Source organism: Ochotona princeps, chromosome 9 (genome assembly GCF_030435755.1).
Source record: "Ochotona princeps isolate mOchPri1 chromosome 9, mOchPri1.hap1, whole genome shotgun sequence".
NCBI lineage: Eukaryota > Metazoa > Chordata > Mammalia > Lagomorpha > Ochotonidae > Ochotona > Ochotona princeps.
In genome coordinates this window covers 75,092,693-75,119,461 of record NC_080840.1, presented here as the reverse complement: position 1 = coordinate 75,119,461, position 26,769 = coordinate 75,092,693, and the positions used below count along the sequence as shown (strand labels likewise).

The window sequence follows — 26,769 nt, the reverse complement described above, 5'->3', positions numbered from 1 at the left end:
CAATGATATATCTGGTGTGGTTTTGTGTGAGTACTACCCCTAAGCATTCTGCACAGCTCTACGTTAAACGCAAGAGCGAGAGTAAAGCTTGGTAATAGATACCACTATGCTGCTTGAACATTTTTTATTTCCTTTCTTAAAAGTGGGCAATTTCAGAAAGGGAGAACAGTTTCTTTTCTGCCCTCTCTCCACCTCTCACTGCTGAAGGAAAAGCAACACACTTTTCTAGTTGAGACTGCAGGGAGGCACCAAGAATGCTAAGAAAAATGGGATTGAAGCATCAGAAGGAAATCAGAGCCAGTGAGTGAAGCATTTTCTTTTACAGAGAATGAGATCACAATTAAGTGTGTACAAATGAGATTTATATGTGGAGAACAAATCCACTTTGAAGGCATAGACCCGATGGAATTTCAGAATCAAGAACACTGGTGGTTCACAAAAGCCTGTATTTTCTCTGCAGATATTATGCCGTTGCTATTGCACGTTATGATTCATCCTGAGAAATAAGCAGAACAAATTGAAGGGGAGAGCAAATTCATCCACAGCTTCAGTCCATCATTAATGCACAGGATGGAAAATGTAACAAGTTTATCCTAGATATGGAACAATTGTATGAAAATTTGTAACAAATGTTATTTTACAAAATTCTAAATCAGAGAGCGAATACTTTTGTAACTCAACATCTTGGATTAAGCTCTTTCCAGGCCCCACAATACACTGAAAAATTTGCCAGCACAAATTTCAGTGTTCACGTAATTCAAATTAAACTTTTTTTTGGTCTTAACAGGGAATGGGAGAATGCCACCTGACCTTGGTATGCTTGGTCCAACTGAGCTTTGTATACACATATAGTCTTCAGCTGTTTAACCCACCATGCTCCTCCTAGATCACATTTCAGCCTTAGATTCAATTTATTCTTTGAAGCAATAGTAAATGGATTTATTCTCAGTGTGAGATAGAGTTATTGATTAGAAATTTGCATAAAATAGTGTATGAACCAACAAAACATGGTCCACCCACCATTTCTTTTTTTTTGTTTGTTAATTTTTATGCTGATGAAAAGCCCTCTGGGACTGTGTTTAATATTTTGGGGAGACATATATTATCAATGCCACTCTAAGAAGTTTAATGATGTCATCATCTGCAGGTGAAGTTGCCATGAGACACTGAATTCTTACAAATGTGGAAAACACATGTACACATCAGTTTGGCAAGGGTGGAACTGGCCGGGGCAGTGGTGGGAGTGATTCCTTAGCAGGAAGATAGATCTGTTTGGAGGTTAGATTCAAGTACAATCAATGTAAAAAGCAAGGTGGAGGAGAGAGGCAAATATCGTGGTAGTATGGCTTGTGTTTCAAAGCTCCAAGGGTGTGAAGACTGCGTTCAAGTATTAAACCCAGAGCTTGCAGCAGAGAGAAACCTTGACCAAATATGAAGCTACAAATATCAGACATGTTCAACAGAATCATCTGGGGAGATCTTAAAAGCTACACACAAATGGAAGAGGTAGCCATGCATCCTGGTTTACAGAACCACTAGAAGGACTGATTCTACAACTATTTGTTGATCTCCCAGGCACTGAGGATGCAGCTGAGAAGTCAGACAAACACATCCTTGTTCCCAGAAAATTGTATTGAGATACTAAGGAAGATCAGATATATGTTGAAGGAAAAAGAAAACCTATTGGTGAACAAGAGAATCTGAGATAGCATTGATGAAGGAAACAGGGAAGAGTGAGTAAAAGTCGAAATGTGATTGAGTTAAGGGAGTGAGGACCACTTACATATAGGTCAGAAGATTCTGTTCTCAACATATGACTGGAAAGTAGAGTCTGGGAAGATGAGAGAGACCAGTGATGGGATGCTATGGAGAGTATTCTTTTTTTTATTTTTTAAATTAAATTTATTTATTTTATTATGTTATGACATAGCTCATTAGACTGTGGTATTTTCTTTCCCTACCTTACCAAGAGCTCACTCTCCTTAACATACAGATATCCCCTGTATCATTACAACAGTAAAATCCTTCATAAACAGTCATAACTCCATCATTCTGCCATTTAAATGCATCCTGACATTGTAATAATAGATGATGATAGATTGCTTTAATATGGTATGAACTTAAGGAGCATACCGCAACTCCCCAAACCGTCTTTTCTTCATGCATTAAATGGAAGTGATAATGCTGATCTGATATTGACTGAGAAATTAAATGAGTTACTGTATATAAGATGGTCAGCATAGTGTTTGCAAAAATATTAATTTCCTACCTCTTCTAGCAAGTAAGGAAGTTTAAATAGCTCATGCATTCTTTCATTTAGAATCTTTCCTTTTATTATCTGCCTATGTAGGAAAAATATGAAAACTCCCCTTCATTCAAGGTCAAGAGAGACAGGGTGAATTCACTTCGTTGATAAAAGTAAGATTTCTCCAACTATTTTAATATGCAGATAGGTGTGTTGGATAATAAACTTTATTCAACGAATGATTTTTTTGGTAATCCCAAATAGTAAAATGGCTTATTCACTGTTACCACTTTGTGTTATTTAAAAGGTGCTCTTCTAAGAAATAGAAAAACGTCCAAATGTTTGGATATATCACAGGACTCAGTGTATGCCAAACGCCTATTCAGGACAAAGCTAGTGTATATGTTAGCAAGCATCTATTCACCGTTTTGTTTAATGTAACTGGCCCTGTGGTTGAAGACAACCCAAAGTCATGTATTTGGAGCTGAGATTCATAGGTTGCAGATTATTAGTGTATACTTCTTATCAAAGTACCATGCTGACAGATTTATTAAAAGCTGCTAGCTTTGCTGACTGTTGCTTTTCTTGAAAGAAAAGAAACTTACTTATGACAGATCCTTAGTTCAAAGCTAACACAGAATGACAAATAATATGAGGACTTACATGTTCTCTTTGACATACAAATAAGTATTTGGATACTTTTTGTGGTTGCCTTAAAGTAGTTCAATTAAAGGTGTCATTCTATTACTGAATGTTAAAATACATTTCAGATACAGGTACAATTACATTGCAGCAAAATTTAGCACACCCAGAATGATGGGGAAAGATATTTTAATTGATCTTTCTGGTAGAGAGCTGAGCAGAAAGTCCATTTACATTTTGAAACTTATTATTTTCTAAATCTATAAGGTATTTCTCTTTATATTATGAAGCCTATTAGAGTAGCTATGCTTTAGAATATTTTTCCTACACGTGTATTTCCATACTAAGTCGTGTTTAGAACTTCAGTAACAGTTGCACATTGAGAAATGATTGGTCATAGCCTTGTTTCTTTGACAAGTTTTGTTTATTTTTTCTTAACTAAATACTGTATACCTTTTTAGCTTTTAATTTTTCTTTGTTTTTATATAATTAATTCTAAGTTTGATTTTAGATCAAATCGACTATAAAAAGATATTACTTGATATGTACTTCAGTAGTAATCTCAATATTTATCTCAAATTACTAAAAATTTAATGAACATATTGAGTGAGCGAATGTGTGATAAGTACTAATCCCCGTATTATGTAATAACTCCAGTATAGCCAGAGAGAAAGAGCCTTGGTCTTGCCTCTCCTTGTCATCATGTTTATTAACTGTAAAATCTATTTATAGATTAATTTATAACTGCTAGATCAAGGAATTCACCTATCAATAATATTTGTTGAACACCAACTTTTTATAGACAAAATTTTAGAAGTTGAGACTCTGTCAGTGGAATAAACCATATTCATAAACAATGGCTGAATTAGAAACAAAAGTACTTTATGCTTTCCATTTGTATGAGTGTCCTCTAGTAATTGCTTCAGATACTTATATATTTGTGTACAGATACTCTGAATGGATTATTTTAATTCCTTGGAAATCCCAACAGGTGTGTCTACCTGTGATATTTTTTCAAATATATTCATTCATTCATTTATTTATTTGAAAAGCATAGGGCCAAAAGGAGAGAGAGAGAGAGAGAGAGAGAGAGAGATGAGCTACCTTTAGTTCATTTCCCAAATGGCCACAATAGCAAATGACAGGACAGGCTGAAGCTGGAGACAGTAACTTCTTCCATGTCTCCCCAGAAGTTGGGGAGGGATCCAAGTACTTTGGCCTTCATCTGATGTTTTTCCAGGTACATTAGCAAAAAGCTAGATTGGAAGTGGAGCATTGAGAACTCAACCACTTATCCCATATGGGGTGCTAGTATCACAGGGGTGATTTAACCTATGTGCTAGAATGCCAGCCTTATGCTTTTCATTATGTGCTAAGTTATAATAAGCGTCAGTCTAAAGAACTAGAATAACAGTCTGAAAATTGATGAACTACACTATTAGACAGATTGGTCATTTCTGATTAAAAAAAAAAAACCTTTCTTATCAATGCAGATATCAAATTAGCTTTGCCTCTCTGAGATCTGGGAAACAAAAGATGACATTGAGTAGGAGTTTTTATCCGATGGACTGTATTGTGCATTCTCAAGATGACTGGATTATATTAAAATCGAGAGATTTTGTGTGTTCTTGGAATGCTTAGAATTCTACTACGAAAGCACACAAGTAAGGGTGTGTGTGTGTGTGTGTGTGTGAACACACACTCACATGCGTGCGTGCTTGTGTGTGGAGCCTTATTGCCTTCTCTCTCTGCATATGCCACTTATTTTTTATAATCTTGGTTTAGCTTGCAACTTCACATGACAACCATAGAATGACACTCCTCACCAGCCTCCGCTTCCCCCAACCCATGTTGTCCTGGAGCATCTTAAGATGTGCTTTGCTTGATGAACCAGAGTTTAACCCAAACAGGCAGTAAAACCATGGGTTCTTTATTTCTCATTCTTGTCATTCCAGAGTAATCATGATGATTACTGCAAGTACATGTTTTTGAAATGCACATTATCAGAAAATTTGGGAGTTTTGCTTATTTCCTCCCTATACAGATACTGTCATCGCAAATTTTTAATTCCTTGGGGAAAAAAAAGTAATGGTCCCCTGAATATTTTAAGACATTTAGATGTTGAACTTTTTCGCAGTAAAGCATCTCAATACTATCAGTGATTTTATCTTCAAATCATGGCAAAGCAAGAGTAAGTTGTGCATTTTAGCAGATTTTCTTGATATTCCTGGCATCATTATCTTCTGTAGGCTGTATTTAATTGAATAGCAGTTTGAATTTTTTATCCTGGACTTTAAGTAATGTGTAGCTCTAAGAAATGGACTTTGTTTCTTCAATGGCTGCAGAAATGTTGTGAACCGATATCATCTGCAACATACAGAGAGATCTGTCACTCGCATCTTAGATAATTATACTGTTATAGAAGCTAATTTGTTCCCAAGTAATATGGAATAAAATAGCATATCATGAATAGCAAGTGGTAATGTTTATTCACTAATTACTTAATACAACCGATTGCATAACAAGTACAGTTTCTCCATGATCTTGTTTTAACTCTGTGGACCAAGTACATTCTGGATCACCAACATGGCTCTGATCCTTTAATCCAGCGAGACTGCATTTTTCACTGAGTTTTTTCTTGGTTTGAAGTTGCTATAAAGTCCATGGTAGTGTCTAATCGAGCATATTTAGGCTTGTATAGGCTTACACCTCTGCTTCACAGCAGGTATGTTCTTTATCCCTGCACCACATGGCCTGCATCCTTTGATTAGGCCATAGTAAGCAGTCTACATATGTTTTACCAACTTATTACCTATGCAATATTTTAACAATATTTTGCTGATGATCTCATTATAGCCAAAATGACATATAGAGCAATGAGTAGTCGCAGTTTGGATCACTATAGGAATGTCCTGTGAGTTCAAGTAAAAATCAGTTTTTGTTACCTTAAACTAGACTTCAAAAACCATGCCGTGAGCAAACAGAAATGAAGTTTTGAGCCTGGCATGATAGTTCAATGATTTAATCCTCACCTTGCATGCATTGGGATCCCACATAGGCACTGGTTCTGATCCTGGCTGCCCCACTTCCCATACAGGTCCCTGCTTGTGGCCTGGAAAAGCAGTAGAGGATGGCCCAAAACCTTGGGACCCTGCACCTGTGTGGGAGACAAGGAAGAAGCTCTTGGCTTTGGATCAGCTCAGTTCTGGCTGTTGCAGCCATTTGGGGAATGAACCAATGGATGGAAAATCTTTCTCTTTGTTCCTCTGTAAATGTGATCTGTCTTTCCAATAAAAGTGAATAAATTTAAAAATAAATGAAGTTCCAAAATTTCTTATTTAGCTATCCATGGGAAGAGGCAAGAAATGCATTGAAGATAATTATTTAAATCATATTAATAAACCTTTTTGCTTATACAGGTGATGTGTTATAATAAGCAAGAAAATAGAATATATACATAAGCACAAATATTAAGAGCTACCAAATAGATGAATAGACTATATTTCCATGTCTCTCTCTATCTCTTTGTCTGTGTCTATCTGTGTTTATAATATCTATATCTATAATATCTGTATCTATCTATATCTGTATCTGTCTATCTCATATTCGAGGAGAAAGAGAAGGATAGGGAGAGATACCATCCACTGGTCTGCTCTTCAAATGTCTGCAATAGCTGAGACTGGGACAGTGCCAGAGCAGAGCGGGGATGTGATTCAGGTCTTCAACTTGGATGTACTGGGAGCTGGGGAACCAACTATTTAAGCCATACTCAGCTGTGTCCTAAGGTGTACTCAGTAGGGAGATGGTATCAGATAGGACTGGAACTTAGGATCTCTGGTATGGGAAATGGGCTTCTTAGCCGGTAGGCATCCAAGCTGGTGGGTTCAACACTAAGCTAAATAAAAATATGAAATTTTACTTAATGAAAATCTCTTATTAGTCTTAAGGACATCCTAACAAATAACCCAGCCTGAGAAGCTTAAACAATATGAGGATATTTCTTCCAGATCTGGAGAGTGGAAAATCCAAGTTAAAGGTGTCAGTGGCCTGAGGGCTCCCTTGGGCTCACACTGTTGCATTCTTACTTGTTCTCACGTGACTTTATTCCTCTGTGCATAATTGTGTAGAGGAAAGACTGGATTTGGCTAGTTATTAATTTCCCATTTAGCATTGAATTTAAAATTTCAGTCTATCCTCTTTTATGCTAGAAGACCAGACACTTACATGATTACTTTTAATGTTCCAATTTACTGAGAAAAAAAAATGTTATTGATATTTAGTTGAATGAAAATAAGCTTTAGACTTTAGGAGCTTTCATTTGTTCTTTTCCTTGACATTATTCTTACGTCTATCCTACATTTTTTTTTTTTTTGCTAAGTTGGAATATTCCAAGTCCAAGACTTGTATGAATATATTATGCCTTCTTTTTAGTTAAAGCAAGTTCTTTGATACTAGTATAAATTAAAATAGGCCTATTTACTTTTAAAGACTGATAACTGTATTAGTTTCTTGACCAACTCTTCATACCATCACATATGGATTATATGTGAATTTGTTTCTGGGATTTGAGGAACAACAGTGGTGGGCATAGGTGAGTGGTCCATAGTCCCCACACAGCTCTTAATGATGCAACTGCATGAGATATCACATCACTCTAAAAGGCTCAGACCCTGAGTTTGACGGAAGAGTCTAGGGCAAAGAGATTTTGAACCTGTAAATGATTACTGTGTTCTAAGTCATAGCAACCCTTTTACTTCTACCCTGCCACCTCCAGCCATTAAGGTGCTGTTATACAACATCACTGAGTTTATTTGTAGCCAGATTTCCAAACTGATAAGCTGTGATGATCCTGAATTGTGTTTGTGGTTTTTTCCCCCCACATAACTGTAGATTTATGCCTATGTCTTTGAAAACATCAAGTCTGTCCGACTGGAAGCTCTACTTTTATCCTTACTGAGCATTGTGGTACTCGTTCTTGTTAAAGAGCTGAATGAACAATTTAAAAGGAAAATTAAAGTTGTTCTTCCCGTCGATTTAGTTTTGGTAAGTATGAAATCAACATGTAACTTTCTGTGATACAGAGTTTGCCAATTGTTGGGCTAATCTGCAAATGCTTACTACAGATGCGATCTATAGTAACCCAAAGCTACTCCTGTCTCTCATTAAAATGGGGCTAATTTGTGTGGCTATACATTAATGTAAGAACAGGAAACATTTTGAGTCAATAATTTTTAAAAGGAGATGGACCTGTTTTCAATTTATGCAGCATTTCTCATATGCTTTAAGTTTTTTTTTTTTTAATATATATCACTAAGATCACATATAGCCTAAGATCTTCATAAGGAGAGATTTTAAAGGATGAGACTCATGGCATGATCTATAAAGTAACAAAAGGACAAACCATGTCATTCATGAGATACACATGGAAATACTGTCCATTATAAATAGCTGTTCATGATTTATAGATTTGTCGATACTTGTGTTAGTTTTGCTTTATTGAAATGATGCTTATAATTTTCTTTAACCAAGACTAGTTCCTTAAATTACTCTTTGTTATTGTACTTGGAAAACCAATACAAGCATTAAAACCTCTACTTGGAGCCCTTCATTTAAAAAGTATTGATCTGAAATGTTGAAGCAATCAGTATATAAGCTTATTGGTTAGCTGTAACGTTTTTCAAAAATGATCTTTGGGCTTTACGTTGATGTAACATGCAGTTTCAAATTAATTTCTTCTATTAACATACATCTCTGTATAATTCAAATAGTGTTGGTTTATGAACATTTATAGGTCTGCAAAATTGGAAAGTTTTTGAAAAAGCTGAGGCTCATTTCTATAGAACTAAGAAGGGAGGAAGGCATAGACCATGTCTGATTTTATACTATTGATAATTTTGTTGAGTTACATGTAACAGGTGATCTATGTTACATGATTGTGTGTGTCAAACAGCAAAAGTTAAGAGTATCATGACTGTTACTTTCTATAATAATGGTTATGAAATTTACCAAGTTATCACAAAATAATACATATTATATCTCAGAAAGCCATATGCATCAGTCTCATAAAACTAAAAAATGGGAAGAAAAAACTAAGGGAGAACGACCTCTGAACAAATAAAAAATAATTGTTTTTCTCAGAAAACTAGCAAGAATTATTCTTATAATAAAAGTCAATAATATAGCGTTCCCCCTAATATTTGTAAAATCCAATGGAAAAGTAACAACGTAAACCCACATACTTAAATCAAAATGTGAAATGAATGTTATGTTTGCCTACCTTGGCTAATACATCTCAGTGATGACCTTGAAAGGCAGGTCAGAGGACAGAACTTCCCTACTCCATTTGAGTTCTGCCAGAGCATGGCAGCCTGAGTGAGACCCATCTCTTGACCTGTTCCTTTTCTGTCCACTGCAGCTCTCTGCTGCTCACAGAGGACTTCATGGTTGTATGTGTGGATCCCCCTGCCTTGGTGGTCGTATTCAGATTACATCCCCACTCCAGCACCGTGACAGTCCCTTGGGCTTCCCTGAGTTAACTTTGAAAGAAATGCCTGGTGGGGTGGCAGGGCTGGGGGTCATGTGGGCAGGGAACAATTCCTGGGAATCCAGGTTGTAGGTCAACAAGGTGGATATGTGTTTAGGTTGGGATCCTGCCCCCCCCAAAACTCCCATTCTAAAGCAAAGCTAAAATTGCAGGAGGTTTTTTAGATGAGAATTCCCCAAATCACCGGGCTTAAACTGGCCACAATCCCCTTTGTATCCTTATATACTCGTAAGAGGTTTAAATGACATTGAAGAGAAATCAGTGAGTCAGATGGTGAAGAAGGTCAAATATGGAAAAGACAGTGAAGAAGTATGGCACTGCAACATTAATTCGATGGCCCAACTTCCTCAGCCATGAGAGTTAACTAAATATCACATGGTTCTCCATTTTCAATGGGGATCCAGTGTCTAGCGGCTGTGGTGTTTATCCTCTGCAGGCTAGAATAATTTCTGATATGTTATAAATGTGTCATGATGACTGTGGCGTTTAAACTTTGTCAGTTATCTTGGAGGCCTGAATATGTTAAGTTGTTAATTTTAAATTAATAGGTGGAATCGTTAGATGTAACTTTTTTTTTAAAGAAACTATTACTACTATGTCTTTCTATTTACTTATTTATTTATTTAAAAGATTTATTTATTAGTTTTATTGGAAAGTCAGGTATACAGAGAGGAGGAGAGACAGAGAGGAAGATCTTCCATTTGCTGATTCATTCCCCAAGTGGCTACAATTGCCAGAACTGAGCCGATCTGAAGCCAGGGACCTAGAGTTTCTTTTAGATCTCCCACATGGGTGCAGGATTCCAAGACCTTGGGCTGTCCTATACTGCTTTTCCAGGCTACAAGCTGGGAGTTAGATGGAAAGAGGAGCTGCTGAGACATGAACCAGTGCTCATATGAGATCCTGGCAAATGCAAAACGAGGACTTTAGATACCAGGCTAACCAATTGGGCCCTACTATGTCATTATACTTAAAAAGAATAAGCAATGCCTGGCACCATAGTGTAGCAGCTAAAAGTTCTTGCCTTGAATGCACTGGCATCCCATATGGGAGCTGGTTCTAATCTTCCCATCCAGCTCCCTGCTTGTGGCCTGGGAAAGCAGTTGAGGATGGCGCAAAGCCTTGGGACCCTGCACCCACATGGGAAACCCAGAAGAATCTCCTGGCTCCTGGCTTCGGATTGGCTAAGCTCCAGCCGTTGGGGTCACTTGGGGAGTGAACCATCGGATGGAAGATCTTCCTCTCTGTCTCTCTTCCCATCTGTATATCTGCCTTTCCAATAAAAATAAATAAATCTTTTTTCTTTTTACAAAAAAAAAGAATAAGCATGATCTGTGCAGTTTTGTTGCTTTTATTCTTTTCACAATTCCTGAGTGTTTTGCTTTTTAAAACCTATTCAGTATGTTTTACGATTTTGCAAATTCAATTAAATATCCTCACAGAGAAATACACTGATAAAAAAACATAAAAATGATGTTATTGGACATTAGCTTTTATATTCCTTATTTTGCTAGTGTGATTTTGCTACATGTTTCTTATGACCATAAACATTGTACATTTGTACTTCATTTAATTAATTGATGTGTCTCTTTTAATAAGATAACTAGTTCAAACTGATACCATAACCATGAGAAATTCCCCAGTATTTGTGAAAATGATTAGAATAATGAAGGGAGAATGTAAAAATAGAAAGCCGTAGGGCAGTATGACAGATAGGATAAGTTCTGCCCTGGGTACTGCTGCTTAGCTAAGGAGGCTGTTGGTCTGTGTACGTGGAGGACAGGTGACATTGTCCAGATGGTTGCTCTAGCAAGGAGAAGGCAGCTGGACGCCATACACGTCATTTGAAAAGAATTGAGCCCCAACTGGCCATGAACTAACACTTTTCACAGAACAGGAGAGGCCAAAACTCAGAAATATCTAAGGCAACTGTAACTTATTTAATACTACCAAACATAGGTTAGTAATATTGAGGTAATGTTCCAAAGTTCTGAGAGCTTCTATTATAGAGGAAAAATATAATGTGTTATAAAATATCCTTTTATGATGGGGGACTAACTCTCTGGTTGAATTCTGGTGTTTGTATGCATACTCACATCTATATTCTGTATTGTGCTTACAGATTATTGCAAAAGTCATTTTACTAGGATATGATTTTGAAACTGTAAAATGTTTTTAAACCTCAGAAGTAATTCTTGTTTTTTTAAAATTTTGTTCAAGTTTTAATATTTTAAAAATATGTATTTATTTAAATTTACCTTATTTCTAAAAAGTGGATATATTTCCTGTATGGCATAAAACAGCTTTAGAAGCATGGTGATACTCCTTGCTCTATCTTCTCTCTCCCGGCCACAATCATTTTTTTAATTTTTATTTTTGAAATTTATCGTTAAATTCTGTATGGTCTGGGATTCCCCTCCCCCAAATATCCACCCCCTCGACTGATTTTTCCCATAATGTCACAACTCTTCGTAAGCAGTTGCAATTCCATCAGTCTGCTGGCCACAAGCACTTTTAACAAGCTGTGCAAGTGCTTCAGAACTATGGAAAATCATACAGACGACACACAAATGATGTTTCTTTTAGCTTTTATATTAATAAAGATAAAAAGTAAAATCAATGTCCTGGAGGTATTTCAGAGGTCAAAATAAGAGATAAATTTTTGTATTTCCAAATGCAACCTACAGGTTATTGCTGCATCCTTTGCTTGTTACTGTACCAACATGGAGAGCACGTATGGATTGGAAGTACTCGGTCATATTCCAAGAGGGTAACGTAGATCTTTCACATTGTACTTGTTTTTTGATGGCAGGGTTACTGGGGTTGTAGAAGGATTTATTTTGTTCCTGTATGGAATCAAATTATAATTTGCTTTTAAAGGAGAGAAACAAACACTACAGATGTGTTAAAAAAAAAAAAGTAATTCATTAATTCCACAGGGGGTGGAAGAGGAGAACCAATGAATGTTTAATTTCTAGCTGGCATAGTGCCTCCCTTTGAACACTAAAAGAAAAAAAAGAGATATTTAAGCTAAAGGGGAAAGGATTGTAGGTTTAAAGAAATAGGTTCACAGAGAACAAAGAAGAGGTGTGTGCCTCCTCGGCTATTCTTTTTGGATGGGATGCTTTTCCTGAACGCCAGTCTATATTTTGGGGGAGGGGAGGCACAGTGGAAATGGTTGGATTAATCTAGGTTAGTATTTACCGGTCCAAAGGTTTTGTTTCTAAATACACAGAAGAAAAGTAAATAGTAAAATAGAAGAACAGTGGCAAACTTCTTACTAACTAGAAATAAAATTTTAAAATCTTTCATCTTTAGCCTATGTAGATATAAACTGGTTAACTGAATCAATTGGGTTACCTGGATTCAATCAATCCTTACTATTTTTCTGAAAGACTTTTTGTTTTCTATCTTCTAAAGTCAGTTTACTATTTTTTGATCAGTTTTCCATTTGTAATCCCACATACCCTCATACTTTGAAACAAAATGATGATGAAACAAAACCTCACACTTTGAAATGGAACTGTTTTTGTATGCTGTATGTCTTAGGGTCATTAAACAGGTACCTATCAGCTTGGTCTGAGGGCAAAGCTTAGTAGACGGATTGAAAGAAATCTCCATCTTGGAGAGACTTTTTCAGATCTGTTCTATAAAATGAGCATGGCTTTGGAGTTAAGATTGAATTCCAACTCTGTTAATCACTTGGTGACTTCACATGAATTTTTTTAACCTTTCTCAAAATGCTTTCTTCCTGATAAATTGGTTGTACTGATGTTTGATGTGGAAATCATTAGAATAGCTAAATGAAATAGGGACTATGAACAGACCAGACATTTCACACAGTTACTAGCAGTCAATCAACAAGAATTTCTCTTTTTGTTGTACTTTTGCCCAAGTGATTTTTTTGTAGGTCTCCCCAAGAATCATCATGAGTAAATGAATTACGATACTTCTGATAACATGATTTCCAAAGGACAAGAAGATAATGTCTGATATTATTTAATGGAGATAACTTTAAGTAATTCTCTGAAATGAGGAAAAGGTTATCTGTGGTCCTAAATGTTGCAACAAGTAAGACGGGAGCTTTCTGCACATTCTTTTTTCTTAAACTTACATAAGGAAGAGTTACTAGTTTTGTGAAACTGTTGAGTTAAAACTTTAATCATGATTATGTACTCACTAGCAAATTTTAAGTCCAGGCGTCAAGGATTATACATCATAGTAGACTAGTGTTTGCATATCACGTTATAGTATTCAAACAAGGAACTACAGTCACCAATAGCAGCTAAATACACACTTGGAAAGGAAGGCATGCAAGAACATTCCAGGTTTGCCTTTGCATATAATATGTGACCTTCTCTTGGGGGTCTTGGGGTTGTCTAGAGTCTCAGAGGATGGATGTCTCAAGAGGCATACAGTTCTGCTTGGACTGTTCTTGGCAGTTCGGCTCATCTGGTCAATAATGGCGAACACCAAAGACTTCTCAGGGCAAAGCTGTTTGGGTTTCTCACAAGTGTTTTGCGTGTTCTACGTTAACGTCAGAGTCACCATCACATTTGACTTGATTGCCAACTACTTCAGGAATTACCCCAAAACTGATGACTTCAGTATGATCTTCTGTTTTCACAGAATTCCTCCTCCCAGAGCTCCCCCAGTGAACATGCTCTCCGCGGTCATCACTGAAGCCTTTGGCGTGGCTCTGGTAGGCTATGCGGCCTCCCTGGCTCTAGCTCAAGGATCTGCCAAAAAATTCAAATATTCAGTCGATGACAACCAGGTGAAGTGTGCCCCCGGCCCTTTGCATGCCTGTTATTTCATTGTATTGTGTACTCTCAGAGCCTGAGACGCAGGAATCTATGAAACATACAATCTCGTGAGTGTATACCAAGAGTGGGTAGAACAAAAGAAAAATCTCTAAATCATTCACAGAAAGGTAAAAAGCTCATGGTTCACAATTTTGAAAGAAAAAAACTCTTTAAAGTATTTATTTTTATTTGAAAGGCAAGTTAACAGAGAAAAGGAGATACAGAGAGAAAGATCTTCCATCTGCTTGTTCACTCTCCAAAGGGCTGAAACAGAAGAGCTGAGCTGATAAGAGGCCAGAAGCCAAGAGCTTCTTCACGGTCTCCCACGTGGGTGCAGGGGTCCAAGGACTGATTTCCTGGTCTGTAAGCAGGGAGCTGATTGGCAGTGGAGCAGCTGAAACTAGAACCCTTGCCCATGTGGGATACTGTCACTGCAGGTGGAAGATTAGCCCACTATACCACAGTGCTGGCTCTGATAGAAGGACTGAAAAAAAATCTTCAAATATATTCATTTTGTTTTTAGAGGAGAATCGAAATGTGTCTGTCTCCATATCTGCGGCCCAACTTTTAAACATTGTGGATTTCAAAGTATGAAACATTAACTTTCCTTTTCTTAGCAAGAAATGATGCAGTGGTCTATTCTTAAATTGACAGAGAATGCAGGCTACACTCCCGTTGTTCCTGAGCACCTGTGTGCCTGTGTCTCGGTCTCCCAGTCCCACAGAGGGACATGGGTGTGTGCAGAGGCTGCAGCGTAGTTGTTACAAATGCTACCACACTATAACAATCTTCCTGACACTGTGGGATTCTAACCTGTATTGTGTCATGGTTTTCTCATCTGTAAAAATTAGACTTACTCATTCTACAGATGTGTACAGAGCTGCAGTGTGTACTGGGCACTGGTCTAGGCCAAATCAATGGGGAACAACACAGACCTTCTCTTTCTTCTGCTTAAAATCCCCGGCTGGCTTCCCATCATACTAGGGTTAACAACCTTTTTACCATTGCTCAGTAAACTAGACATGACTTGTCCAAATCCTCATTTCCTTCTGATGGTCTATTACTTTCACCTTAGGGCACTTCACTTGCTGTTTCTTCTTCCAGGCATTCTACTCCCAGTCCTTCCCATAGACTTTATGTAGCAATCCAAGTCTTACATTTCAGGAGTGAGGATTTAGCACAGTAGTTGAGATCCAGTTGAAATAAACACATCCCACAGTGGAGTGCCTGAGATTGAAACTTGGTCTGCTTCCCACTGAATTTCTGCTCCCACATAAACTGTGAGGCATCAGCAGCTGACAAAAGTGCCTAGGTTTCTGCTCCCTACCTGGGAGTTCTGCATGCTTGGCTTCAGCCGCTGCAGGCATTTAGGGGAATGAGTTAGCACAGGCATCATCTCTCCGTCTCTTTCTATATATCTGCTTTTCTGTCTCTGTCTCTATGCCTTTCACAGAAATATACACAAAGAATAAAGTGCATAAAAATAATTAGCATCTTAAACTCCAGGTCCCAACAGACTCCTTTTTTTCTCCTCATATTTACTTGGTTTACGTTCAGCATTGCCTCACGAGAAGCACAGTTTTATGAGGTTTATCTGGACTACTGACAACAAAAGAGACAGGAAACTTTGGGGATAAATGAGAAGAGGATGGACTCTGGATCTCAATCCAGATGGCAGCTGGGAAAAGTGGTGGTGGTGGTGGGGGGGGGGAGGGAGCCAACAGGAACTGTAAAGCTTTGACCTAAATAATCAGACCTTAAGATGGAGAAGAATGTGGAAGGGCCAGATTGCTGTGGCAGATTGCAGCTGCTGTGAGCAAGCTCCGGGAGAAGCACGGGTACTTCGAGTCTGAAGTTCAAAGGAGTGGGTGAAGCTGTAGGCAAGAATTTGAGAGCTGCCAGCATGCATATTGACTAGCTAAAAGAGAGAGAGAGAGATGAGAAAGCAATCCAATATTTGCAGGTGTTAAGATGAGAGGGAACCGAAAGGAAAACAGAAGTGGGGCGGCAAGGGAGGGAAACAGAGACCAGGAGGTCCCAGAAGGCATGTGAAGTAAGCCTCTAGGGAAGAATCCAGCAACTGTGTAAAACGCCCCCTTTTGGCCAGATAACAGAAGAATTCACCATTGAATTCAGGGTTTAGAATAATGACAGAGTAATTGGGAAGAAAAAGCCTGCTTTTGGTGACTAAAATGATAGAAAAGGAATTGGTGATGGAGAGCGTGACTAAGTAGCATTTCCCTATCAGGTTGCGAAGAGCACTGCATGAGTCAACGTTGAGAACAGTTTCTGGCTCATTATCAGCATCCGATAAATGTTAATTATTTTTATTACAATTGTGAAATCCCAACTGGTAAGGGGAATGGAAGTTGAATACAAACAAGATTCATTCTTTGACAAACTGGGATCATGGCTTCCCAAATCTGACGTAAGCAGTGATATAATCTCTCACTGTCCATTTTGCAGGAGTTCTTGGCCCATGGACTCAGCAATGTGATTTCTTCGTTTTTCTTCTGCATCCCGAGCGCTGCTGCCATGGGAAGGACTGCCGCTCTGTACAGCACAGGAGCGAAGACACAGGTAACAGGTGGTCCTCAGGGACTTCAGGACCATGAAACTGCAGTTCCTATTCGTGGAGAGTGGGAAGAGCGAGCTTCCTTCGAAGTCCTGAAAGTACTGTGTCTCAGATTTTCCTAATTAGCTTCCAAGAAGCCTTTTTCTTCTCTTCACTGAGAGGGGCCCTTCAGGGAATTGAGTGGGTCTTTAGCGAACTGAAACATCCTGCACAGTTAACGTTGGCGACCTTTGAAACCATGGCTCCCTCTAGCGGTGCTTCTGATTTCTACTTGCTAACCAGTCAACCTAGAATTTCCAAATTTTCTTCAAGTAAAATAAAAAATCAGTTATATACAAAACCATTCATTGACATTAAAGCTCCTTTTACGTAGATGTACAAGTGTGTAGATGTAGCATCATATGCCTTAACACATTTTAGGTTAAAGAAACAATGATCATATTTTTTTTTTTTTAGGAAATCAAATAAACACAACATTTATTGGGAGCCTGCTTTGTGCCTGGCTTTATGAAATGTACTAGCAAGGAAATGATGATGACGGTGATGGTAATGGTGGTGGTGTCATTGAAAACAACACTGAATTATGTGCCAGGCATTGCACATCCTAATTTGTAAAGGAATGGATTCATTTAGTCCTTTAAGCAACTTTGTGAAGGAGGTACAATGATCATCTTCAGTTTTGTTGAGTTAAAGAGCTTGAAGTAACTTGTTAAGGTCATAAATTCTAAGTGACAGTGTTGAGATTTGAACCCAGATGGATTTACTCTGTCTGATTCTTTCCCCTCTTAACCCCTGTACCATGGAAGGAAATTTCATATGTATCTTTTGTTTTTGTTTTTCAAGAAAAATATGTATTATTTTTGTGAAGGAGAATGACAGAGAAGGGGGAAGACAGAGAGCTGGAGACATCTGCCAGTTGCTCTTCACTCCCCAAATACCTGCTATTGGCATGACTGGGCCAGGCTGAAGCCAAAGAGCCAGGGACTCCATCTGGGTCTTCCAGATAAATGGCAGGGACCCAACTACTTGGGCCATCTTCCACTGCTTTTCCAAGTGCATCAGCGGGAGCAGTCAGGACCCAAACTGACACTCTGATATATGATCGTTGTTTTGCTGGTTTAACTGTATAAGCTACAACACCAGGTCTCAACTATATTTTGATATAAGAAATTAACATAAGCAGCTGAAAAATGAACAGTTCACCTTTTAAAAAGGAACACTTTGGTGTCAATTCAAGCATTTATTATTTATCAATTCTATATTAAACGGCTTTTTTTTTTTTAAAGTTATAGCAGAGTAAAATTTAAAGGTTCTTGATCTTGGGGCAAGGGACAACAGCAATACAGGTAGACATAGTAAATACAGCATGAAGCTAATAAAACTATTGACATTGCACCATAGGCAAAAGGAAACTCAACAATCGACTGTGAATGAATTACAATTTGGCAAATTGCCACCGCTCGTCAGCTAGCCAGTGATGTCCTCCAGGCTCCTTGCTGCACCAGAGCTCAAGTACTCTCATGAACTTTTACATAGGTGGTGCTTCTGGATCTGGCGCATCGTGTCCACTAGCATAAACATTTCTGTAAGAGGCGTTTTCAAACAATCCGCAATCTAAATTTAGACAATTGAAACTCTGAGGACTCTCCTACCAACATAATTCTAGAGTTTTGTATGATTATGTAGTTTTCTTCACAAAGTGAGTCCATTACGTTTCTTCTGTTTATGCGATGGCTAGGTAAATCCAGTGAGGGATTAAGGGCCTGCATTCCAAAGCCTGCACTGGTTTCCTAGCTCCACCACACATGGTTGGGCGACCGTGCACAAGTAGCTCAACCTCTCTAGACTAAGTGGCCTTGGCTATTCAAGGAGTTTTTGTAAGAATTGGTTGAGTTACTGTATACTTACTTAGCAAAATTTCTGAGCTCCTGGTCTCTGTTCTTTAAATGTGAATAATTACACTGATTTTATAATAAATGTTTAATAAAATATTTTCAGAATCTGTAGTTTAATATTCTATGTAAGAACACCATGGTTTGGTAGGGAGGTAGCAAAGAAGGTTTTTTTAGTCCACGTTGACCCTCTGACTTGCTGGGGAATCTTGGGCAACCTAGCATCTTCACTGATCATGGACAGGGAAGGTCAAAGTAGAACCCCTGACTGTTTCCTTTTTGAATGGATTCTGTAACTGGAATTTCCTTTGGCATGACTGTAGTTCTCTAAGTAGTAGTAGTAGCAGCAATGAAACCATCTGGTTAAATTGCTGTCGCTTTTAGCATTGAATGTCTGAAAGAGAGAATGTTTTTGAGAAAGCATGTGCTATTTGAATGTCTGGCTACATCTTTTGTTCACTTAAATTGAGCATACATTTATTTGACTGTGGGTAAGATTCGAAGCATGCCCTTTCTTTTTCTTTTTTGTCCTTCAGGGCACATGTTTCTAAAGACCCTATTTTGTAGGGTTGTGTGTTTTTCCCCCTTCTATTCAGCATTCTATCCACCGGACCTCAAAGCCCATGAGAGCAATCTAATAAAACGCTAGTTGAAGGCAGCAGAGCTCGGTGGAAGAATGTTTTCATGGTGCTCCTCCTGTCGAGATGAGTGCTGACTCTCCCAACATGGCACTTTAAGTCATACAGGGACACAGGGAAAGAATCTGACCTAATGTGGGGATAATTTCCCAGGGTAGTCATTTTTAGACTTTCACACTCACACTCTAACTCTGTGGGTTATGTGGGTCTAGCTGATAACTGATGGAAGAATGTGTTTGCTTCACCGAATCTGCAGGGTTTTTTTTCTAATAGGCTACTTGTGAATGCAGTTTTTATGTGACATGATCTCACAAAGCAAACTCTTAAATGGTTCTCCCTCTCTCGGGGTCTAGATTTATAGTCAGTAAATTAATCTGGAAGATGGAGATGTCCTTCAACTTTTAGGCTAATGGTAATCTGTTAAAGGCACTTACATTTGTTACTTGCAAAGTGACTTAAATTCAAAAACATTTTTCAGAATTTTTGCAGAAAACAGTCACAGAGTATTTCTGTTGAAAGTTAGCTCTTAAAAATGCACGGCTGGTCATGTTCTTCCTTCTTCAGGTTCCAGACAGGCTTAGTGGAGATCCCGAGTTCAGTGTATCTCTGCATGCAGGACTCTGAGTCCTTCCATGCCTCATCTTGCACTGCTCTTCACCAGCTTTCCAGCTTTCTAAGAATACTGTCCTTTGTCCCTATGGGTTCTGGTGTTGCTGTCTTCTCCTCTGAAGTCAGATCGTTTGCTGTTTCTGGGTCGGTCATGTTCTTCTCCTGTTGGGTCTTGAGCGCTGTTTGATGACATTCAACATTTATGAGCGTGGTTATGTGATTGATGTCTGCCTTATTCCTTTGACTTACAGTTCCCTGGATCCTCTGTGGCTAGTTCAGGTCCTGATCTGTATTAACAACTCTAAGAGGAAAGAATGAAGAATCCACTCATTCAATTTTGCTGACTTAGAAGGGTTAGGCCAGGTCAGGCAGTTTTTTTTGGTCAAATAAAACTAAAATCACTAAAAATCAGGCTTAGAATGCTATACTTTAAAGTAGCACTATTCAGTAGAAATAATATGAGCTATTTAGATGATTGAAATTTCCTGGTAACAAATTAGAAGCCAATGATATTAATTCTTTACATCTACTTATACTTACCCAGTAGAGTCCAAATGTCTTTTTTTTTTTAAATTTTAAAAGTAATTGGACAGGGTAAGAGATGGAGAATAATCACCTGCTGGTTCATTCCACAAATATTCATAATACTCAAATACTCAGATACTCGTAAGATGGGAGCTGGAAATGGAAACATGTCTCTCCTTGTGGGTGGTAGGGACTTCATGATTTCAATCACTGCCTGCTGGCCCCCGGAGTGTGTATTGGAAGGAAACAGAATCAATAGCAAAGCTGGGATCCAAACCCATGCACCACAGTATTGGAAGTGGCTGTCCCAGTCTGGGGTTTAACCACCATGCTGCTTCAATATGGAATTGGCCTGAAGATTATGAGTGCTATTTTCGTGTTATTTTTCTTTCATGCTAAGGCTTTGTAATCTGATGTGGGTTTTGTATTTGTAGCACATCTCAATCAAGAGGGGTCATCAGCTCTATAGCCACTTGTGGCTGTATTGGACAGTAAATTTAGGAGCATGTTATATAGAAACGAGTTGATAAATCCATTCGGTGCTTTAGAGAATAAAATTAAGATGTTTTCATTGGAAATACAAAAAAAGCATTCATCCTTTAATTTCATGTGTCGTAGTGATAACAGTGGCAACTTTCGATTCTCTACTTGTAGAAACTTTTTTTTTTTCCCTTTTGATCCCTTTTGATTGAAAGCCAAAGTATGTGTACCTAACACACTTTGGAAAGCAAGGAAATCTTAGTACTTCTTCAGAAGATGTTATGAGACAGTGTTGTGACATAGGTTTTTATGCTGCTGCTTGCGAGATTAGCATCCCAACCGGGCCCTGGTTTGAATCCTGATTGTCCCACTTTCTCTTCAGCTCCCTGCTAATATGCCCAGGAAAAGGACAGGCGATGTCCTAAGGATTTGGGCCACTTCATCGGTGTGAGACACCTGGAAGAAGCCTCTGGTTCCTGGATTTGGCCTGGCCCAGCCCTGGTAGCTGTAGGCATCTCTTAGGTGAACCAGCAACAATCTTGCTTTCTCTGTCTCTGCAAATCACTTTCTGTGATTCAGTGCGTGAGATAACATTTCAAAAAATAAAAAATAGCACAAATAAATGGTGCTGTTATTCCTTTCCTTCTGACCTCTAAATAGTGTTGACCACTGAGCGAGATCAGCGTGTCCCTGTCTCTCAACCTGGCAGGCTTCTTGAGAGTTTCTGGAAGCTTTCAGAGATAGTAGGAGGCACTGAGCAATGTGAGATGGTACATACAGCAGTGGCAGCTGAGTCGCAACTGCAGACGAGCGCTGCCCTGTCTTTCTGCAATGTGAAAACTGGCCATGGAGTCCAAGTGGCCAAACGTCTCTCTCTCGTGAACATTGGGCTCATTGCTTTCATTTAATCCTTCCCAATCTAGCCTTCATGATCCCAAATCCTCTGTGTCTTTTGCTTCCATTCCTTTTTGCAATCCACCGCTTCCCACAAAGTTATCCATATGGTGGGCTCTAGGCCTACTTTGCATTCTTCAACAATGGCTGCCACCTCCCTCTTCCTTCAACACATACTGAAGTGTGGATACTGTTTATGTGTGATTGTTACCCATGTAAATGGCCTATCACATGGGTAGTATTTGGAGACACAACAAGAATATGAGTTATTTCATTATCTTTTATGTAAAATTAACTTTTAAATATGAGTAGCTATGATTTTAAACAGAAATTACCTTTGGATATTCAGTTAGCATGACATTGAAAAAGCTGAAGAGCAAAGTACTTACACAGAGTTTGTTCCATGGCTAATTAAGAGTATTAGTGTTGTTCTCTTTGCTAATTACTACTTAATTCAACCTGGAACTTAGTAATACAGAGCTACTTAAATGTTGTTTTCTGAGATTAAATGCAAAAGGAACATGTTTATTTCTCTTGTCCTGATTGTAACTTGTTTGCAAAAACTGTTTCTTACGGTAGTTCAGAGTAATTTTGGAAAGTATTTTCTTATGTGCAGACACTCACAGTAATCAGAAAGTGCTTGTTATGTAGAAATATAGCTAGTGAATTACGACAGAAACCTCAGCTTAGAGAATAATAATATAGCATTGCAAGTATTTCTTTTTAAAATTAATTTCTTTTTTAAATCATTAAGTTGGCTGATGATGGAATTGGGGACTGAATATTTCAGACTTAAAAATCCGAACTTCAGTGTCTGAGTTTCTTACTTATGAAGTGAAAATATATCAATATTTTGTGAGTTTTGAAAGTAGGCACTGTTATATTGTTCATTTACATTTTGTGGGGATGGATACAGTGGGGATAATAGTTAGGATTAGGTTCATTTGTCTGTTGACATGACGCATCCATAAAAATCAAGCAGGTTGCTAACATGAGGTATTTGCTTATGTGATCTATTTCATTATATGACATGATAAGGTTTAAAATTGCTTGTAACTTTTGCCAAATAAATTTGTTAAAGTTCTAACTTGCTTTGACTACAAGACTGAATTGCAGTTTGGTGAATGAGTTGTTGTGTATGTATAAAACATTATGTAAATAAAAGATAAATTGAATATTGTTCGGGATAAAAGTCCAACGTACTTGGGACTTATTAGGCTTAGGTAAATTTACTAAGTTGGGTTGTAACTTCTGTAACAACTTCACTGCATTATAGTGTACCTAGGAAGCTTAAAGCACGTCTGGCTTTTGTGGCTCCCAGAACAGCAGCTCTTCCATTCTGCCTTCACGTCTTCTAATTCCCTTGCTTTGTGATCTTGACCAGGTCGTTTTTGGCTCTGTGACTCAGATTCATCCAAGGATTTTTGACTGTGGTTGTCCAATGCCTAAAGTTTTAGAGTTTTGTTCTCAGATACACTATAAATATAAGAAGATAAAAGTCCTGCGAAAGGGGTGCATGCCATTGTCATTTGTCTCACAGTAGCTCTTAGTAGTTGGTGTCTTTTTCTTTCCTTATAAACGTGTGTCCACTGAGTGACTTACTGGACTTTCTAAATCGATTCTGTGGTCTGTAGCTTGACACACAGCTGTTTAGAGTCTAACAGAATAGCTGCCATTTTATTGTTTCAGAAACCTTTACTTTATAAAATCAGCAATGACTCCTAAATAATGAGTATAGTGATGACCCGATACACACTGGCATTTTTCAAGCAATCTTAATTTCCTAGTGAATTTTCACATGATGATTATTTTCCCTTTTATTTTCTGATGAGTTCCACTAACTACGGACAGAACAGCAGGATTCCTCTGACTGTCCGCACAGGCTAGTCCCCACACTGTCTGAAGGACCGTTTGATTAGCTGCATATTTATAACTGCTTCCATCCCTTTCCTCCTTCCCACAATCTGCTTTTTAGTAGGACCAGGTCCAGGATAAGCACTGACATTGTGCTGAGTCTGGGTCATGTAAGCAATTGTTAGAAATCCCTCCCCCTTGGGCCCAGCGGCATGGCCTAGCGGCTGAGGTCCTCACCTTGAAATCCCCGGGATCCCATGTGGGTGCCGGTTCTAATCCCAGCAGCTCCACTTCCCATCCAGCTCCCTACTTGTGGCCTGGGAAGGCAGTCGAGGATGGCCCAATGCGTTGGGACCCTGCACCCGCGTGGGAGACCTGGAAGAGGTTCCAGGTTCCTGGCTTCGGATCGGCGCACACCTGCCCTTTGCGGCTCACTTGGAGAGTGAATCATGGATGGAAGATCTTCCTCTCTGTCTCTCCTCTCTGTGTATATCTGGCTGTAATAAAATGAATAAATCTTTAAAAAAAAAAAGAAATCCCTCCCCCAACTTCCTTTCTTAAAAATTTAGGTTTATGGAAGTATAGTTCCAATGTAGTAAAATCCCTTCTGTTCAGTCATTTGAAAAAGCACATTGCTGTGTATCCACACACAAAATCATGATTTCGAGTATTTCTGTCACCCCAGCAAGTTTCTACAAATTGTGTTGTGACAGTTTCTTTGATCTCCAAGTCTAACTTCTAGCATTCCACAACTATTCTTTTCTTTTTTTTTTTTTTCAGAATGTTCTGGATATGAAATCTCAAGCAATGTAGCCATCTGTATATAGTCTGGCTAACTTCCGCAGCTTACTGGCGTTGGGTTTTAGCTGTGTATGTTTTTGTTTTTTTAATGCAAGAATTTATTTTGTTTTAATTGAAAGGCAGAGTTACAAAGAGAAAGAGACAAAGAGACAAAGATTCAATCTGCTAATTTACTCCCCAATTAGCCACAGTGCCTGAGACTGGACCAGGAGCTTCTTGTTGGTCTCCCACAAGGGTGGAGAAGCCCAAGTACTTACATCATCTTCTGCTGCTTTCCCAGACACATTAGCAGGAAGCTGGTTTGCAAGTGGAGCAACCAGACTCCACCCAGTACCCATATGGATATTGGCAGTGCAGACAGTGGTTTTACTTGCTATGCCACTACCCTCTTTTTGATTGCTGGGTAGGATTGTATTGTATGGGTGTGCCACAATTTATCCATCTATTTTTAGATATTTCAGATATTTCCAGTTCTAAGTGTTTGTGAAGCTTTCTATCAATACATGTAGATATTCATCTGGGAACATGTTTTCATTTCTCCCAGGCAGTCCTGCCTGGGTCATCTAATGTATACTTAACTTCATAAGGAACAGCAAAACTGTCGCATCACATTTTCACCAGCAATGCCTGGGAACTCAAGTTGATCAGTTCATGCCAACCTTTAATATTGGTTGTTTATTTAAATGTCTAACTCAAGATTTTCTAATCCACATTTTCTTTTATATCTCCTTATTGGTATTCTAGACATCTTAACGGTCTTGAGAAATCCCTCCTTTCTTGTTAGAATGACAGTTTGACCAAATATTTTTATTACGTCAGAACGTTTGCTCTGTGAAAATAAAGTTCACCATTCATTGGAGACTAGATGTGTCCTGCAGATGTTTTGAGGTGACTTTTGTCAGCTGAGTGGCTTAGAACATGACGCTGTTGACTTTTCAGGATTAGTAATATTAAGTCCTTTTCACTACCAGAGAGGGCCTCTGGAATCTCACATATCCCTTACGAACAAAGAACTCCAAACAAGAGGCTAAATGCTCCACGGAAATTTATCATCAGCACAGTAAAACCCTAAGCTGCATTTTCATTTGTTGCTCAGACAGCCCCCTACAAAATAAGGAGGAGAGTCAGGCTAAACAACAGACTACAGAACTTTTAATTGAAATGTCACTTACACTATTAAGCAAAAAAGCCATTGCTGTGATGTGTGATAAAAGTTGATGGTGTCCTATTTCTTGGTGTGAAATTGCTTTTCTCTCTACACTGACTTAATTTGATTGCGCTAGTTTGTCAGCTGTCACATTTGGAGTCCCTCAGCTGCAAAACATAGATAATGACAGTCTATGCAGTTTAACAATTATTGCCTATGTCTTGTTTCTTCTAATCAAGAAGAACTAAGGGAATACCCCCCTCTCATAACTTTGGAATAATAAGAAGTTCAAGGTTTCTCTCCCTTTTTTTCTGTCTTGTGTTTTACAGGTGGCTTGTCTAATATCTTGCGTTGTCGTCCTAGTAGTCATCTATGCGATAGGACCTTTGCTTTACTGGCTACCCATGGTACAGTAGTTTTTTTTTCCCTAGCTATATCATAACTCATTTTGATGAGAATCACTGCATACCAAATTTCTTAGACATGTATTCTTCATAACCCTAAATCCAAGAGCCATGTTACTAAGTCAAATTTAAATGGAAGAAAGGTGAAATGGTAGCATGTTTGATGAGGCAGGAATGGTTGGACACCACGACTATGTCCTAATTTTTGACTTTCGTTTGAAAAACGACATTGTGAAATAAAATTTATTCTGTGCTCATCTGGAGGTAGAATTAGACATTCTATTTAATACGAAGTAGGCTTTAGAAGAATATTGTCAAAATTTAGAAAATGTGTTCTGGGTCAACAGGGTAGAGAACGAGATGTATCTTCCCCTCCCTTGGTTCTGCCTTATGCGAAGGGACCAGGAGCAGTTCAGGATCCCTCCAAAGCCTGAGGTACCAAAGTGACACAAAGAGGAGCCTGTTGCATTGTTTCTAAATATCCGTTTGTTTAATGACAGTTAATCATTTCCAGTAATGAAATCCAGCTTCCAGATGATTGGATTAATAACTTTAGGTGAAACAAGATAATTTATACTTAAGGAAATTACAAACATATGTGAAATATAGTTATATGTATATATCTTATTTATTTATTTATTTATTTTTGTAACCAATACATTTCAAGCAAATAGCAGTGAATAATTGTAATTCAGGGCACATTCAGCTTTGCAA

At 38.3% G+C, this 26,769-nt stretch overlaps 1 protein-coding gene across 2 annotated transcripts in view; it reads left to right on the top strand.

The window, feature by feature from the left end:
* SLC26A7 (solute carrier family 26 member 7) overlaps window positions 1-26,769 on the top strand; it is a 118,416-nt gene that overhangs the window by 57,573 nt on the left and 34,074 nt on the right. The window contains exons 6-10 of one of the 2 annotated variants that reach the window (XM_004597226.2): window positions 7,778-7,930; window positions 12,119-12,201; window positions 14,061-14,208; window positions 16,703-16,816; window positions 25,981-26,058. In XM_004597226.2, coding sequence (XP_004597283.2) covers window positions 7,778-7,930; window positions 12,119-12,201; window positions 14,061-14,208; window positions 16,703-16,816; window positions 25,981-26,058 — 576 coding nt within the window. The remainder of the gene's footprint in view (window positions 1-7,777; window positions 7,931-12,118; window positions 12,202-14,060; window positions 14,209-16,702; window positions 16,817-25,980; window positions 26,059-26,769) is intronic. The other variant, XM_058668805.1, reaches the window with a different exon arrangement.